At 42.4% G+C, this 17821-nt stretch overlaps 1 protein-coding gene across 2 annotated transcripts; it reads left to right on the top strand.

The window, feature by feature from the left end:
• The first annotated feature begins 3138 nt into the window (after positions 1-3138).
• On the top strand, positions 3139-17256 carry AQP4 (aquaporin 4). 2 transcript variants are annotated; one of them, XM_051612922.1, is made up of 5 exons: positions 3139-3428; positions 7216-7630; positions 8531-8695; positions 9063-9143; positions 12486-17256. In XM_051612922.1, the coding sequence occupies exons 2-5, from the start codon at positions 7250-7252 to the stop codon at positions 12762-12764; spliced, it is 906 nt and encodes a 301-aa protein (XP_051468882.1). In that variant the 5' UTR covers positions 3139-3428; positions 7216-7249; the 3' UTR covers positions 12765-17256. The 2 variants fall into 2 exon arrangements, with proteins under 2 accessions (XP_051468882.1, XP_051468881.1); XM_051612921.1 differs by lacking the exon at positions 3139-3428 and adding an exon at positions 3473-3583.
• The last annotated feature ends 565 nt before the right edge of the window (positions 17257-17821 follow it).

Genomic DNA, 17821 nt, shown 5'->3' with positions numbered 1-17821 from the left:
AGCATAAGGGAGTACAGTCCAGATCCACCAGGTACAAGTGGAAAAAGTCCAAGGCACTGATAAAACACTCTGTACTTCTAAATTACATCTTTTCTTTGTATTTCAGTCTTTCTTTCCTCTGCTTCAGTCTTGTCTGACAAACCCCACGGTCTGACAGTTTCACAAGATGAAGATCCATGAGACTCACCATAGGAGCGAAGGGACTCTTCCCACACTGCTGTTCAGTGAGGTGACAGAATCTAGTGCTGGGAGTTTTTCTGCCTCTCTCTCTCTCATATTGTTTTAGCTGGAATTAACTGTTTACACATTCCTTTCTGACTTTGGCAGTGTGCCCTCTCCTCCATAACAGACCAAGCCAAAATCCCAGATCCAGCATGCTTCAACTGTCTGAGAAGTCCTTGTTCAGAACAGGGATGTGCCTTACATGTGGCAGCATCTTCTCACCATGCCTTATGTTTCTACAGAGATATTTAATTCATGATGCCCTAAAAATAACTGTAGAAACTCATATTTAATGTTCAGTGAAGAAGAAGCAGCGGCACAGTGAGATTCCCACTGCACATTCTCCACCCCCCCCCCCCCCCAAATGGATTGAGCTTTAACACCATTTTAAATTTTTCATGTATATTATTTTGTAAGTTATTTCCTTAACTGTGTTGATCACAGTAGCAGGAGGAATATTTCATCCTTGTGCATAAGTCCAAAATGAGAAACAGAAAGAACCTTTGTGGTCCCCACTCCCAACATTGACATATTTTTTCCCTGGACAAACTGGGGCAGCTTTCGTCTGTTTTTCAGTGCCATCTCAAGGGATGTCTTCCTTGCCTTCTGTGCTTTCAACAGAACATAGTCTGTTTCTTTGATCAGAGCTGGCACAGTGCAGTTTGCTCCAGGTTTGTGCCCAAAGCATCGCCTTCCTCTGTTTATGCGGCCACAACCTTTGTCTAATCCTCCAGAAGATCTTTTGCAGTAAGAATGGTAGCAGTGACAGAAGCTATTAATGTTTCAGCTTCTCCATGTGGCAGTGATCCGGTCTGCAGATCAAAAAGAGCAGATATACACTATCTGCAAGGAAAGGAAAAGCAATTACTGGTTTAGTTGAGCAAATTTTGTTTGTGAACAAACAAACGGGCTGCAGGAGGCAAGGTGCCAAAGAACAAGTGTGTTGTCAGGGCAAAGCTATGAAAGCAAACTCAGCCCTGATTGGAAGCAGCCAGCTCCAAAACTAGAAAGAAATTTGAGGTTTGTATGGGTGCCTTTTGTAGTTTTTAGAACAACAGAGGAAAGAATTTCTATGACAGAAGTAGCAGTGGCATGAAAGGCTGAAATAATCAGATAATGACTTCACCAAATGCAGGTGGGAAAAGATGTGGCCCATTCAAGCCACATCAAGGGAAGCCACAGGTGTTTGAAACAGAGCATTAAAAAAGGAACTTTTTGTACAGTAATTCCTGGCAGAGGGGAGGAAGGGAATAGGGGTAAAAAAACCTTATGCTGAAAAACACCCTATATTAAATCCTTTCACTGTGACAAACTCCTCTGGCAGCCTCGAACGAAAAAGTTGGTCTTGGAGTATATGAAGTATACAGTGGGCTTATGTATCAATAAGACAGTGTTAGGAGTTGAAGTTTCTAGAATCACTGTACCAGGTTGTGAAGGGCATAGACTGAAAAATCAAATGCACCAAATGAAAGAGCAGAGCTGTGCAATGATGACTGCACCCCCTCTTGACTAAGCTCAAGACATCAGCAAATGAAGTGAAGCTTGAAAAGAAGAAAGGCAAACATCCAGCCAGCTGTTTTTCTTTGTGAGTGTCTCTTGGCATCCTTTATGACATGGCTTTAGGGACAGAGCAGGCAAACATAAGAGAAACCCCTACATTTGTACTTCATTATCACCTGCATTTACCATAAACTGTGATCAGTAAGTGTTTAACACACGGGCATGACTTTTTTATTGCTGTGTGTACAAATTTGTCCAGACCATCCTGAATTGATAGTGTTATACATTATACTTGCTTTTCAATGGCGTAAATTATTACCTACAATCTCCTAGCAGAAGGTAGGAGAGGACTTTCTGTCCATGGTTTCCATGCTCAAAGTAGTTATTCAGATTTTGTACTGTTTCATAATGGTCAGAAGGTTTATCTGGTACAGTGTGTTCTGTACAGGCTGGCTGATCATCCTGCCAAACTTTGATTTCTTTCTCTGTTGCTGAATGGATGCATGGCAGTAGATGTACTTTCTCTGTGCATGCAAATTTAGCCCCATTTAACACCTGAACATGTCCCTTAAAATGTTTTCTATGTAACTTATGCTCAGGTTCTTTTACTGCATGCAAAGGTCTAAGCCACTAGTGTAAAAAAAGTATTTTCTAGATAACCTGTTCCATTTTCACCCCTGTCTTCTTCAAGTTTCTAACAAAATAATTATGCCTGGAAAGTTAAGCAACTTTGGTTTTTCTTATTAATTTTTTCTTATTAATTTCTTCTGAAGTCAGGGGCTGTTTTTTCATTGGATTGTTTTCATGCCATAGAGTCTTCTCAAGGTGGGGACCACCTGAATTTCCTCACCAGCCTCATGGTCTAATTTCAACAGTTCTTTTCAGTGGCCTCCACTAGCTTTCCACACTAGGCAAAACTTTATTTAGCAACTTCCAACAAATAAAACCACTTTGCCTCTTTTGTATCCAAGAGAAGAACCATAAAGATGATGAGAGGGTTGGGGCAGTTCCACTGTGAAGGCAGGTGGGGGAAACCTGGGCTTGTTCAGCCTGGAGAAGGCTCTAGGGAGACCTGGGTGGCCTTCCAGTACCTGAAGGGGGCCTACAGGAAAGCTGGGGGGGGGAACCTTTTCCAAGGGCATGGAGTGGTAGAACAAGGGGTAACTATTTCAGACTGGAAGAGGGCATATTTAGATTAGATATTGGGAAGAAATTATTTCTTGTAAGGACGGTGAGACAATTGGCACAGGGTGCCCAGGGAAGTTGTGATGCCCCCTCCCTGGAAGTCTTCTCGGCCAGGTTGGAGGGAGCTTTGAGCGACCTGGTTTAGTGGGAGGTGTCCCTGCCCCTGGCAGTGGGTGAGAATTAGGTGATCTTTAAGATCCAATCCAACCCAAAACATTCTGTGATTCTGTGATTCTATGAAAGCTCCCTGGCTGCGGAGTTGCTTTGACTTTTTTTTTCCTTGAATGCAGCGTGTGGCAGTGAAGAAACTGAGAAACCTCGGAGTCCATCCCAACGCTGCGCAGCCCCCGCTGCAGAGCCAAGAGTGGGCTCTCTCCCGAGCTCCGGCCTTGGCTCCTTCTCTCCGCAGGCAGCCGCGAACCCCCTGAATTAATCTGCATATTCACATGATCGCAGCTGACCCGCGGCCGGGGCTCGGGGCGGCAGTTCCTCAAGTACCCTTGTCCCGCCGGGAGCAGCAGGTAGGGGAGCTCGGCGCCGAGCAGCCGCATGCCCGCCCGCCGGGCCACCCCCCCGGCCCCCGCCCCGCGCCCACCCCGGCCGGCCCCGCTCCCCCGCCGCGCCGCCGCGCCCGCCGGGGAGGCATGAGCGACGGAGCGGCCGCGCCGCGCCGCGGGTGAGTGCGCGGGCCCCCGCGGAGGGAGGGGGCAGCCATCTCAAGCGGAGACGGCTCTGTGGGAGAGCCTCGGGACGCGGGGTGCGTGGCTGCGGGATGGGGGGGCCCTTCGCCGCGCCCGTGGGGAGCCCTCGGGTGTCCGTCCCCCGGGCTGCGCTAGAGGGGCGGCTCGGGAGCGCTGCCGTTCCCCGGCGTGTTGTACCGACGGGCAGCCCCACCGTTCCACCTCCCTGAGGGCACTGAGGGAGCGTTTCAGTCGTGCCTGGGTTTTCAGACTGGAGGTGCGAAGAGGGGCAGAGGGTTGCAAACCCCCCCCCCCCCCCTCTTTTTCCGCCCTTTAAAACTTCGCTTTATTCGCCGCTTGCGGTCCCTGCGACAGAGACACCTTGCGTGCAGAAAGCCCCGCTCCCGTACAGCCTAACAGCTTGTGTGCCGGGCTCCCAAGCTTCTACTTCCCACCTCCTGTAGATACCCGTGCCAGTAGCTCATTCGACGTTGTCCTGGAAAATGAGGCGAAATAGTTCTAAGCAAGACCTGCGAGAATGCCATTGCATTGCCACAGTAGCCTGGCCCCCGCCTCCCCCCAAGCTGGCAAGTGGGTGCCTGATGTCCATTTGAGCCAGAGCCGGCCGTGCCAGCAGCAGGTCGGGGAGTACGTGAGTTTGCTGAGGAGATGCCACTGGAAATAGCTGCAGCACGCACAAAACTTCTATGCCACAGTATGTCGTGTGGAGTGGCTGGCTGCAAGCCCACCCCCAGGCTGGTTGCTCCACTGCGAGTAGTGACAGTAGTTAGAAAAGGAAAAAAAAAAATAAAATACCTTCCCCCCCCCCCCCCCCCCGCTTCCTTCTGAAGCCTTTGTTATTATTTCTGTTTTTATGGCTTTAAAGCCATAATCACTTCTGCAGTCCTGATGGCAACGTGAGCTCAAAAAACCTACCTTGCTCCTATCAGTCTACTCTCTAATCTTGGTAGTCCAGACCAGAGAATCTGAAGTGTGGCCTCATGTGAAACGAATGTGTGGTCGTAACATAAAAGAGTCTTCCTGGTCTTCCGTTGTATTTGGTATTTATCTAAGGCAACCACGAACAGCAACCACTTCAAAAAAATTGTTTTGTGACTTCAATGACAACTCTTAGCTGCTGGAAAGTCACTTTTTGGTTTCAGACCTGGCACAACCATCACTCTCTCTGTCTCATCTCAAGCATTTAAATGGACTGCATGCTGGAAATTAATAGTGAATGTTGTGGGTGATGTTGGTTTCTAAGTTGCTGATATGCTTTGGATTTAAGCGAAAACCTGGACGGGGGGTTCAAACACAGTATTCAGCTGTTACTAACATTTGTAGGGTTGGTGGTTTTTTTGCTGTGATGAAGAAAAATGTGCAGTTTGAGAGAAGTTTGGCCATGACAGCTGGGCATTTTGCTGGATGTTGAAATCATAGAAAAACAGACTGCTTCAGAAAAACACGTGTGCATTAAAAATAGATGTTTAGATTATTAACTGTCAAAGTATAGCTTAGAGTGTAGTTCTACCATTTTGATTGTTTTCTGTGTAGGATGCTGATTTAGAACATAAACTTTCTTTATGTTGATGAGCAAGCTTCTGTGTTTGAGTTACACATTTGGCTTGCATGCAGCATTTTTCCATTTTCAGTGCTGCAAAATTATTGACTGGTCTCAGCTGGAGAAGCAGTATGAGATCTGCTTTTCATAAGTGGTAGCCTGCTACTAGACAGGCCCATCAGTAGTTCAGGTTTCTTTTCCATGGGCTTCAGCATATTCCTCATCCCTAGATGAAACATTCACCTGGGATGTGCCCCAGGAAAATGAGCTTTTTTCAGTATGGATATAGCACCTGTGTCTTACTAAGGTCACTAAATTAAATTACTAGTGAGGAAATAATAATTTGCTTCAGAAGTAACCCTTTAGTTTTCAGTGAGAATCTGGGCATAGGGTTCAAAGGTAAAGATGATCGGATGCCTGTGAGCTTCAGCATTGGGGGTGGCAATGACTTTAGAGCCATTTTGAACCAAAACTCTAGTCTAGATAGTTGGTCATTAACTTACTGTTAATAAGACATCTTAGAGAAACATCTTTCCATTTGTCTCAAGTTTGACCCAAAAGCAGAAGATTTCGGGCATGACTTTATTCTCTTTTGAGGCTCTGGCTTCAATTCTTCTCTGGCAGAGCAAGTCCCATTCAGGTCTCTCAGATCTCTTCACAAACACTTTACAAGAGCCATTTGGAGGAGATAATGTAATTCTTGTTCTCATCTGAGAGTCTGGAGTACTGAGATAGAGTTCAAATGACCTATCCAAAATACACAGTAAATTAGCATAAGAAATGAGACAGGGAAACAAATTATTTGCTCTAGTCACAGGATTAAATTGCTATTCCCTAACTCACTGCAACTCTTAAGAAATTCATGGGCCATTCCTCTTGCAGTAACTTGAAAAGGGCAGACATGCCTTTTATGCTTCTTTTTAATGTAAGGGGTATTAAATATGCATTGTAGCTAAGTTACCTTAGATAACTGAGCATAAATTCCACTTGAAATTCTGTTCCCAAATGTAGCAGCTGAATATTATTTCTTTTGTTTCCTACTTTTTGGAGAGGTTGGAGGTTTTTTGCTTTTGTTTTTAGAGAAGAATCATTAGCATTCCTTAGAAACTCATTAAAATGCTTCCCTTTTGGCTTATTCTCCTAATTTATTAATACCACAAATAACTTTTCTTTGGTGACCCACTTTCATAGGTATCTGAACATCTAGCAAAATTGTAACTCATCAGGAAGGCAGTGTAGACTAATAAATAGCATCTCCAGACACAGAGGAAAATAAAGACACTTCTTTCTTTGACACACAGAATTTTACACATTACACATACAGAAAATATTGCCCCATTTCACAGCTTACTTGACACCTTTAGAGCAAAAGAAAGCACTTTATTGGTTGCATGATTGATTTAAAGGTCAGAATTTAGGACTCCATCTATTCTTCTGGCTGAATTCAATTTTTACCCTGCATCCACAGTGAAGAAACTGCTCTTTGCATAAATATAAATTGAAATATTGGTTTGTGCAAGTGTTCAAACAAATAGACTTTTTCTTATAGCTCCCACGGCAGCCTCCCAACTCTGTTAGCAAAAGCATTGGGGTTCGACTAAGATGCTGCTTTTTATTGAACTGTCATACCTGCTTTGTGACAAGTACAGATTTGCTTAGAAAAAGAGGATACCCATTGATTTAATGAGGATGATGGTCAACAGGCCACTGGAAGTGGTAGGGCTTGTACAAGATTCTCAAGTCAGGCAGAAGTCAACTGGTGTAGAATAATACCCTTGTTTTCTTGCTCAGTTATGTCAAAAGATACAGAGGTTGCTTTTTGTGAACTGAAGCTATACAGACAGACTTATCTCAAGGGGTGATTAATCACCTTGCGTCCTGCAGATGCTCAGACACTGGTCGTGTTTTAAGGGAAATTTGCTCTGAGAGTGCAATCGGTGGTTGTCCCAGCCCAAGGATGCTTGGCATGGTCGCCTTCTCTCCAAAGTCTGTCAGAAAGCAACCCCCTAACAGGACAGCATAAAGCTTACTTGGTGACTTCTGATGAAGCTTTGTTTTCCTTTTCAGTAAGTGTGGACGTCTGTGTAAGTGTGAGAGCATCATGGTGGCATTTAAAGGAGTGTGGACTCAGCCCTTCTGGAAAGCTGTTTCGGCAGAATTTTTGGCCATGCTCATTTTCGTCCTCCTCAGCCTTGGCTCCACGATTAACTGGGGTGGAGCAGAGAACCCCCTGCCTATAGACATGGTCCTCATCTCCCTCTGTTTTGGACTCAGCATTGCAACCATGGTGCAGTGCTTTGGACACATCAGCGGGGGCCACGTTAACCCTGCTGTGACCGTGGCCATGGTCTGCACGAGGAAGATCAGCCTCGCCAAGTCAGTCTTCTACATTCTTGCCCAGTGCCTGGGAGCCATCGTGGGCGCAGGCATCCTTTACCTTGTCACACCACCAAGTGTGGTGGGAGGCCTGGGAGTCACTGCGGTAATCACTTCTCCTCCAGCTCTTGAACTTAAACTAGCCTAGAGCCTAAGAAAATATAATCAGTGTCACGCAGAATAAAAAGAACTCAAGTAGAGATTTCAAGAGCTTGCTGGTTTATTTACAACATCTAGACTGGGCTTAAAGCTCTCCCTAGGTTTGGTTTATGCAGTGTAATAATATCTATAGCTGTTCTTTTTATAGAAGTTCTCTTTCCTAGAACTTCCCCAAATCTGATGACAGCAGGTAATGTTAATATATATATACAGAATTTAAATAATATATGCATGAGATGCCATTTTTATATGGGCTTGGGAGGGGGAAATTAATTCTATGCCATTATGATAGGGATTGAAAAAACATCAATTGAAAATGACATACTTTTGAAATAGATTGTGGCTTAGATTTCAGCTTTGTTCTGAACTAACAAGGAATGCCATCAGTTAGCCCTGTTGCAGCACTTATTAAAAATGCACTTGAGCTGCACACTGCTTAATTTTTAATTGAAATTTAAATTAATTAAGTCAGGGCTAATTAATTAATTTATAATTGAATAGTAAATTACAGTGCTCCCAAGAAAAAAATGGTGACGGGGAAGTGCAGCATTTGCAAATCCTTGTATAAAAATAAACTATACTTCTGCAGTCTAACTTTGAAGTTCTTGTTGGGTGTTACTCTTATGCCTTCTATTCTTAGTCCAGCAATAATTTTCCATGGCTCTCAAAATAAAAATTAAAAAAAAGGAAAACTAGGGGGAAGCTGTACCTCTAAATTTCATTGTTGTCTTTCACAGTGTGCCATTCAGAAATACGTTTTGTTGAAATAGAATTAATGTATCTGGTGGTTTTCTGACTGAAAATATCACTTTTTTTTCATCTCCGGTGTTTCTTTCCCTTCTTCCAGGTACACAAGGATCTTTCCGCTGGCCATGGACTCCTGGTGGAATTGATAATTACATTCCAGCTGGTTTTTACTATTTTTGCCAGCTGTGATTCAAAACGAAGTGATGTCACTGGTTCAGTAGCTTTAGCAATTGGCTTTTCTGTTGCAATTGGACATTTATTTGCTGTAAGTTAATAGCTTCTCTTTAAAAAATAGACCCCATGTCCCTTTATGACTAGTTCAGAAGCTAATGGAAACTTCTGTGGCCTTTATAACTACTCTAGCTATATAGCTGCTGTATTCCTTATGGATCCATGCCAAAACCCTTTGGAGTAGCTGGAGGTCCCCTTGGGTAGCGTGTTGCATCACAGATTTTCTGCCTGTTTGTGTGAGAGCTTTGTTAATTTTGTGCTGTCTCAGGAGACTGACAATACTTGCTGTCAAGATTAGAAGCCATGCAAAACCATGGTGTCCCCATAGTATAAGGACTAGCAGAAACTGAATAACTATCTTCAAGACTTTAATAACACTTAACATATTGTCTTTGCTTTAGATCAATTACACCGGTGCCAGTATGAACCCTGCTCGATCATTTGGACCTGCTGTCATTATGGGGAGATGGGAAAACCAATGGGTAACTCTGTTTCCATGCTTCCTTCACCAGAGTGCCAAACAGCTATCAAGATTTGTAATACATCATTTGCTTTTAGTTACCTGCCCCAGTACGACCCATAGGGACCATCACTGAGGAAGTTAGACCCTGAGCTTCCATGAGCTTCAGTGTAATTGTGCTCCTCACCCAGGGCTGTGGGGCTGTGTGCAGCACTGTGGAATAGCATCTTGCTTTTCTGGAGGTAGTAGCTGGAGTCAAAAGGAAACCATACCATACCAAAAGTTCAAAACAAAAAGAGCGATCCGGTGAGACTGAACAAATTTAACTGCTAGAAAGAAAAATCCTCCGAGGCAGATTGCAAACCCCCCCGGTCACACTGGTGAGAAGTTGTGGAAGTAATTCTGTTGGCTTCACGTTTCACCTGGTTCTGCAGCAAACTGGGGCAGATGTATGAAATGAGAGCAGAGACCCTCAGTGATCTGGTTCCCGGGGGACAACCTGCCTCAGCAAATGCCTGCAGTGAGAGATGAAGGGGTTGCAGTCTGGTCTTTGCAGACCAGACCAGATGTTAGCTGCTTCAGTTGGAAAGCATCGGCTTAACTAGGAGTATTTGTGCAGGAAAAAAAATTAATAACAGATTGTGAATGATGCAGCCATTTTCTGTAGCACCCCACTATTCTACCTTTTAAAAACCAATTCACATTTTATAAGGGAGAGATGGATTGCAGCTCTACCTCACCTAATTAAAGACAGGGAAGGCACTTCTAGGGACAGTTACAATGTTAACTGTAAGAGCTTGCACGTTACAGTGCATATAAGGATTTTCTTGATTTTTAAAGTATTTTAAAGCCCACATTGCTCCCACTGCAGCTAATAGCAGAATAGCATTGTCTTCAGGCCCTGAGGCTCCATTTCTGCGAACATGATACCATGTGTAACTTTGTTCCCAAGAGTTATCCTATTGAGGCAGATTTACCCAGTTACCAGTGAATGGCTTGTTAATACAAAAAACTGGTGTAGTTTTTCACAAGATTAATTATCCATACTCTGAGGAAGCCTGTAATTTATAACTAAAACCGTAAACAATAAACAAATGTATGATGGACAAATTGTAGGAAAAGCTTTGTTAGTTACTGTCCTGGTCACTTGGAAAGATGGTCTTTTCTCCTCCTCTTGTGCAATGACATTGGCATGCCATTGACAGAAGCCCATGGGCTCCTGCACCTACTAGTGTTACAGAACTACTGGCTGTCATGCTGAAATAGATACGTACCCTATGAAGTTGTGTCTCTCGGTTACATTTGCTTCTTCAAATTAGATAAATAGGTAGCTGACTGCTTGTTAGATTCTGTGGGATCAGAAACCAAACTTGGATTATTTTGGAAATGTGAGTCTGAAATACGGAAGTAAAGCTCTACACTGGGGAAGGTTTTGTTTCCTTAAAAGTTCATTTTCACCTTGGGTGAAAATGCAGAGAGAATATCAGTTTTCTGCATTGGTGTTAATTTTGAGCTAGGACAGAACCAATTGTCTCTTTAGTAATTTTACTTTTTGATTAAGTCTCTTCTAAGTGACTGCACTTTCTGAAATTTTTCAGACAGTGTCTGCTCCTGGGACTGGTAACTCTCGATGTTCATAGTTACTGCAGAAGTAATGATGTGAGTGGTATGCAGAAAGGCTCTTACCTATACTTCTATAAAAAACAAGGTCACTGCTTGATTCTGCTAAACTTCTTATGTCCCAGGAATGAAAGGCCATACAAGGGTCACTCACACCTGTGACCATGCTGCAGGGAAGAGCAAACTGGACAGAGGACCCAAAACTGACCAACAGTATTCCATCCCATATGCATTATACTCAGGATAAAGCTAAGGTATCACAAGGGTCAAGCTCTCTTCTTCCATGGCTGGCATCCTAGGAGGACTCTGTCCATTCTTCTGCCTTCAGTCTGATCTGTGTGTTACTAAATCTGTGCGTTCATCTTGCAAGCAGTCCATATATATAGGTGGCAATAAGTGATAAAATTTTACAGGAAGCCCCTTGGAAAGAGGTGGATTAGTAAAACCTGACAAAACTTTCTCTTTAAAGATGTGGGCCTGCATCTCTGTCGTCTTACCCCTGCTCGTTTAAAAACAAAGCTATGCCAAAACAACTGTGTGTTGTATGTGACAAGTCATACATGACTTCACCAGGATGTGTGGCTTTTTTTTCTCTCAAGAAAAGTTATAGCTATGGGTGATCTAAGTAAGGATAATGAAGAACCTGTCCTTTTTTGCTATTGCACAAAGTAAAAAATAAGTTAAATCTCCCTTAAAGAGAGGGAAAATAAGCTTATTTCTAGTAACAGAAGGTAAGGCAGCCAGAGTGGATGTGTGTGTCTCTCCATGGTAGGTGTCCATTGCTTTATTGCCACGCAGCTGTCTGCTTGAGAAGACTGATAACCAGACATACAGACTGAAATCTTATCCAAGAATCAGGGAGCTGTTAACTGTACCTCACTGATGTGTCAACATAGGTTCCTCTTCTCTGGTCTGTGAGGTCCAGTGCCTGACAATTCCCTAAACACTGGCATAAGTGGAGTTTTTAAGGGAGAGATGCAACTATGGATGCAAGGTGGTTTAGATGACTGGATTCAAGGTGACGAGGGAGAATTTCTGAAGGGGATAAAATATATGTGTGAGAGAGAGAGAGACTTGGAGCAGCCAGAAAGAAAAAGAGAAGTGACAAAGGACTAATGCCATTAACTGCCTAAGAGACTGCCTTTTGACCAACTTCATACGTGATTTTAGAGCAGTCCCTTAATTGCAGAGCTCCAGGTCACCATCTGTGAAACCTGTGGTAGTTACATTTCTCTGCCTCATCAACTGATGTCATAACAGATTTCATCCCAGTTCATGAAGGCCAGGGAACTACGAGACCATGCATTTCTGGAAAGCAGTTGGCTTTAATGATTGGGCCAGGGTATTTTACTGAAAGTTTTCTGGGTGAAGTCTGTAATGACATTCTTTTCTCTGAAACTCTGGCTTCTTTATTTGTTCTAGAGGTTAATCACAGAATGATTTAGGTTGGCAGGACCTTAAAGATCATTTAGTTCCAACCCCCCTGCATGGGCAGGGACACCTCCCACTAGACCAGGTTGCTCAAAGCCTTGTCCCACCTGCCCTTGAAGACTTCCAGGGAGGGGCCAGCTACAACTTCCCTGGGCAGCCCTCACAGTGAAGAATTACTTCCTAATGTCTAACGTAAATCTGCTCTCTTCCAGTTTAAAGCCATTACCCTTTGTTCTATCACTACATGCCCTTGTAAAAGGTCCCTTCCCAGCTTCTCTCTTTCTTAATGCCTTTTTTCCACCTCTTTTTTCAGGTATATTGGGTGGGACCAATAATAGGAGCAGTCCTTGCTGGTGCTCTTTATGAGTATGTCTATTGCCCAGACGTTGAACTCAAGCGCCGTTTTAAAGACGTCTTCAGCAAGGCTACCCAGCCTTCCAAAGGGAAGTATATCGAGGTGGACGACAGCAGGAGCCATGTGGAGACCGATGACCTCATCCTGAAGCCTGGCATAGTTCACGTGATTGATATCGACAGGGGTGAGGACAAGAAGGGAAGAGATCCATCCAGTGAAGTGTTGTCTTCTGTATGACTAGCAAGAAGCACTGAAAGCAGAGAGCAGCCTGTTAGCCTATCCACAGATATCCTTCCACCCATTAAAGAAACAGATCTCCTCTAAACTGAGCATCTACCATTTTTTTACAGGTATGGTGCTGGCAGCTGTGTGGTAGTGGTGTCACCAAACCATATGCCTGTTCAGTTGAAATATTAGGACTTTGATATAATTAGGATTCCCTGTCTAGTATTCCAAATTAAGAGTTGCTCCTACTGTTCTCCTTTTCTCTTTTTTCTGGAACAATCCCAAAGTCAAACAAAAGAGATTAAAGCATTCTCCTTTAATAAATCAGTCAATAATGAGACAAAGATAGAGATGTTTAACATTCAGATTGACAGTTAAGATGTATCAGGAAATGCCTATAGACATGAAGACCTACTTATCAGATTGTTCTTCTGACACTTAATTGACTCTTGTCAGCTCCAATTAGAACATCTTATCCATTAGGTACTCTCTGCAAAGTTCAGGGACAGCACCAACAGTATTTAAGAGTTTTATCCACAGTCAAGGGAAGGAACGTTGTATCCACTCACATACACCCTTACTGCCTTGCAAACAACTTCTGAAAAAATGATAATGTAATACATTTTTTAAAAAATTAATTCTATCAAGCCATCCAGTTTGACTCCTGATTTGCAGTATAAATCCTTCATCTCTTCCTGGAAGTAAATACACTGAAGTTGAATGTTGGAGTCGACTGTAATAAGGCTGCAAAGCACTCGACTGTACTTCATGCTCCCTCTTGTCATTGTCTATCTGGTGAAACATTCTCCTGGGGTTTGACTATTGACTATTTAGTGTTAGCAGGCTTTCAAGGTCATGCGAAGAATATAAAGGCTTTCCTGTTACTTAATAACTCAAATAAGAGATATCAGAAGAAAAGAAGGCGTATCTGTTTTCAGTGCACTTATTCAAACACACATTTCTGTGCTAATTTATGTAAACTAAAGGTTTAAATTACTTACCTACTTTCTTACAAGATGGTTGGAGGTATGGGGTTTTTAATTTATTAGTAATGTAGAGGGTTTTTAACTTCTAACTGTATTGAAACACTGATTGGGAAATATTTTTTTATAACAGATGATAAAAATTTGACAGCTTCTGGCTTTTTGTTGTAACTGATGCCTAACTGTTTGAACAGGAGCCATGCTTTTTTGCTGTGTTCATGTTGTCTTAATTACACCCCTGGCAAAGGATTCTTTATCTGTTGTTAGGAAAAGATACAAACACTTGCAGTGTTCTTTAGGGGGAAAGGGACATGAAATATGTTCAGTAATCTGTCTTCCCCCTTTACTGAAGTATTTTGACCGACATAATCACCCCAGCAGAACATGTCTGTAAAGCTGTTACTGGCTTACTGCTTTTGTTTCTGATCAGTGGCTTTGAGTTTTACAATATGCAGCTGCAGAGCAGTCAGGATCATGGTGTTATTACTGTAATTATACAGTTTTTATTTTTAAACTGAAAAGCTACTCCTGCCTGTTTAGCAATAAGAGGGGGGGGAAAAGCATTAGTCCCAACTGTGGGCTGTAATAGCCTTGTCTGTTGTTTGACATACTCTACATGCAATCTTTACCACAGGGAATTGTATGTTTCTAATGAGATAATAAACCACTGCTACCCTCAGATCTGTGCACTGTGATCCAAGGGCAATTCTGCTATCCCAACTTGAAGTACTATATAGTCCCAGCATGCTTTGCCATGCTCATTTTCCTAGTTTCACACTTTTCTTGTCTGAAAAACTGTTAGTGTGGTGCAAGCTCCCTGCATTGAGCATGAGATTGATGACTCCTTTGTGCATTTGCAGTTGTGCTGTGATCTCTCCCTTATTCTACCCAGACAGAGCATGTAGCCCCCGCGGGGGCAGGACAGGGCTTCCTTGGATGACCCAACAGCAGCCTCACTCCCACCACGTGAGCACTCCTGCCAGACCTTTTGCATCATCACAGCAGAGGCTTCCTGTGGGGTCTGGTAAAACAGTTAGTATTTGTCCTTATCTGTGCTTCAACATAGGGACAGCATCACGCTTCAAGGGTGCGAGCATGGTTAGGGACCTGCAATGGACAATGTCAAATTACAGATAAGAGGTCCTTCCCACAGAAAGGACTAAGTCTCCTGGGGAAGGGCAGCACAGGTAGGGTGTTTAGGCTCCTGCATACCTCTGCTCAGATGGATAAATAACATGCTAAATAGATTCTATGAGAAAGATCAAAACTTGCGGGTTTGGAGGGTTTTTTTCATCTAGGCATTTGCTCTGGCTGTTTGGTTTTTTCTTTTCAAATGCTGTACTTGTTAAAGGGACACTTTGATTAAACCTTTTGCATGGCTTAAACAGGTAAAGAAAAGAGTAATACACATAGCACTGGTAGATTTTTAAGATTTGCCTTTTTGTGTTTTAAGACACTCCTTAGACACTCCTGTGAATTTTGCATGGTACTGTGTTATTTCAATAAGAAGCTGTGACTTTTTTTATGCTTAAGGGCCCTTTATACAAATGGCTTGATGCATATTTTCCTCCTCCAGCCTGATTCTGCTGCTGAGGTGAGCATGACATGCACAGAGCACCAGCCACCTCAGTTAGGAGGACTTTTTCCTTGAAATAATGTCTGTTAATGAAGTGTGGCAACCACTCAGAACCAGTCCCAGGAGAACTCACTCAGAGAGTGAGACAAGATACTGAGGCTTCTGAAAATACATGGGGAAAGAAGGGAAGCTAAGATAAAGAGACCACTTCACAGTAAAGGATATTTCCCTACCACTGGACATTAGTAAGAAAGCAAAGTATGCTAGATCTGCTCCTACTCCCACAGAATGAGGCTTATGGAAGAGTTTGTCATTGACTACGGCAGAAATAATCCTGAGCTTTCTCAGGGCCTGATGGCTTCTCTCATGCAATTGGCTGTGTTGTTCCAAAATCAAGAGTCTTTCAGTGAGATACTTATTTCTGGAGGGAGACTCAATTGAGTTGAGTTTTATGACTCACCTTAAAGTAAATCCTTAGGAGTGGCTGTTGTCACAGATGGTTCTGCCCCATTGCAGGAGATCAGCACTAATGTAAAGGAGCATCACTCTTCAGCATCCCTTTGGACTTGATTTAGCCTTGGCTTGCAGGGATATGTTCTTCTCTAAGTTGTTTTGCAGTGGTATCCCTGTGCAATAGTCACATTTGGTTGAATAATACACTAGTGTGACCTTTTTATCGACTGGAAATATGTCTGCCTTGGTATGATTTTTAAAACATACCCTTTAATACTGAGATGTATGTTCTAAAGGCCTTTAGCTCTAAATTGCACCTCATAACATAACTTGGTGTACTGTTAAAGTATTTTTTGTTTGGGGTCGGAAATGGTAAATGTCTTTTGTTTATGGTGGTGGATGGATATCACAGGAAGTCTATCAGGCACATTATCATTCTGGAGTCCTAAAAAAACCCGTGAATGAGTCTCTCACTCCTCCATGATGGCACAATTGCTTCCAGTGCTGTATTTGCACTCAAACAAACACATTCAAAATACGTAATTACTGGATTTTAGAAAAGAAAGGATGGAAGGAAGCTCAGGGTGGTTACACTGAGGCACACAGATACCTTTTGAGTTGTACAGGCTCTGAGGAATTTATCAGACAAATTCTAACTATTCTCAGGAAAATAAAATTAAAAAAAAAAAAAAAAAAAAAGGAATCCTGCAGCCTATGAGTTGTTACAAGCCTGTTAAAATATTTAGGAGCTGTGTATTTCATTCATTCAGTGGAAGCAGGAGCAAGACTCATCTCCCAGTGTTTAGGCATGTCACATGTATTTGCATATGAGCTTTTCAAAATGTGTTTAATTCCTGATTATTGATAACTGTCACACTATCTGCTTAGAAAGCTAGATGGCCTTCAATTTTCCACCTTTCTAGTACTTGGTGGCAGAGCAGTCAGTGCTGTGTTCTGCAACATTTTATCTGCAGTCTATGTAACGCATTCAGGATATTATACACCACCCAATATTTTTAATATAAATAAAATATGTGAGCATTGACAATGTGAATCTTTCTTTCCAACGTGAGAGATGAAAACACCATGCACAATTTTTTGTATCTCAAATCAACCTGTGTATATCTGAGTTTCTCAAGGACTTTCTGAATAGATAAGATGAAAATATAGACTGAACTTTGTTACCCACTTGCATGATCTAAGTCACCCGGTTGCAGTCTATAATTTAGAACAAATGAGATAAAGAAAACTATGTAGATGGATTTTTCCACAAGACTGGTTATTGTTGAAATGCTTAGTCACTGTGATATCAGAACTAATGTTAGAGAACTTAAAATTTCCAGATGTAACATTTGGAATAAGCTACTGGAAAATACACTATAAAATAATACATGATTACCTGGTTCCCACTTGTATTCTACTGTATCTCACACTAGTGTTGGAAATAAATTACCTGTTTAAAAAAAAAATAAAAAAGGGCATCTTGTGATCACTGGAAACATTTAATGGTCCTCAGGACTGCAATGCAAGGAAAAAGCATGATCCAGGAAATAGAACATGTCTAAGAGGAATGTGGTGGTGTGTGAAACTGAGAATGGATGATTTGGTGTGGAAAAATATTTGTCAGTTAAGAGATGTGTTTGTGAAAGAGATGTACTATCTTTCTAGGATTGAGCTAAACCAATTAGATCAAAAAATATGCTGGTATATTTACATCACCAGTTTTTGCCAGACAGTTCTAAAACTCACAGGACAAGTGGAGAGCTAGGGTTTTGAGAAGTGATGGAAGTGACACTGGCATTTCAGAGTCCTTTTGTTAAAGCATGGCTTGTGAGACCACACTCCCATAAGGAACATCAGCAATGGAAATCAGGTCCTGTAGCAATTACGTATCTGGTTGCTTGGCTCCTTGCTTGGGATGTGAAGCTTAGCTCTTAAGATTTATATTACATTCATGGAGGTAAGTTAGGATCCTGAAAATGGTTAATATGAAAACCTATCACCTGGGATAGTATCTAATCAGCAGGAAGAGCTGAGAACAGACTTTTATCTGAAAT

This window comes from Apus apus, chromosome 2 (genome assembly GCF_020740795.1).
Source record: "Apus apus isolate bApuApu2 chromosome 2, bApuApu2.pri.cur, whole genome shotgun sequence".
NCBI classification, from domain to species: domain Eukaryota; kingdom Metazoa; phylum Chordata; class Aves; order Apodiformes; family Apodidae; genus Apus; species Apus apus.
The sequence above is the reverse complement of the archived record's forward strand: the minus strand, read 5'-3'. Positions and strand labels throughout refer to the sequence as shown.

Bases quoted from the DNA above. Each gene is read 5' to 3' on its own strand.
- AQP4 (XM_051612921.1), top strand. From the start codon at position 3,552: ATGAGCGACGGAGCGGCCGCGCCGCGCCGCGG. The intron at 7,631-8,530 runs GTAATCACTTCT...CCCTTCTTCCAG, and splicing joins GAGGCCTGGGAGTCACTGCG to GTACACAAGGATCTTTCCGC. The intron at 9,144-12,485 runs GTAACTCTGTTT...CTCTTTTTTCAG, and splicing joins GGAGATGGGAAAACCAATGG to GTATATTGGGTGGGACCAAT.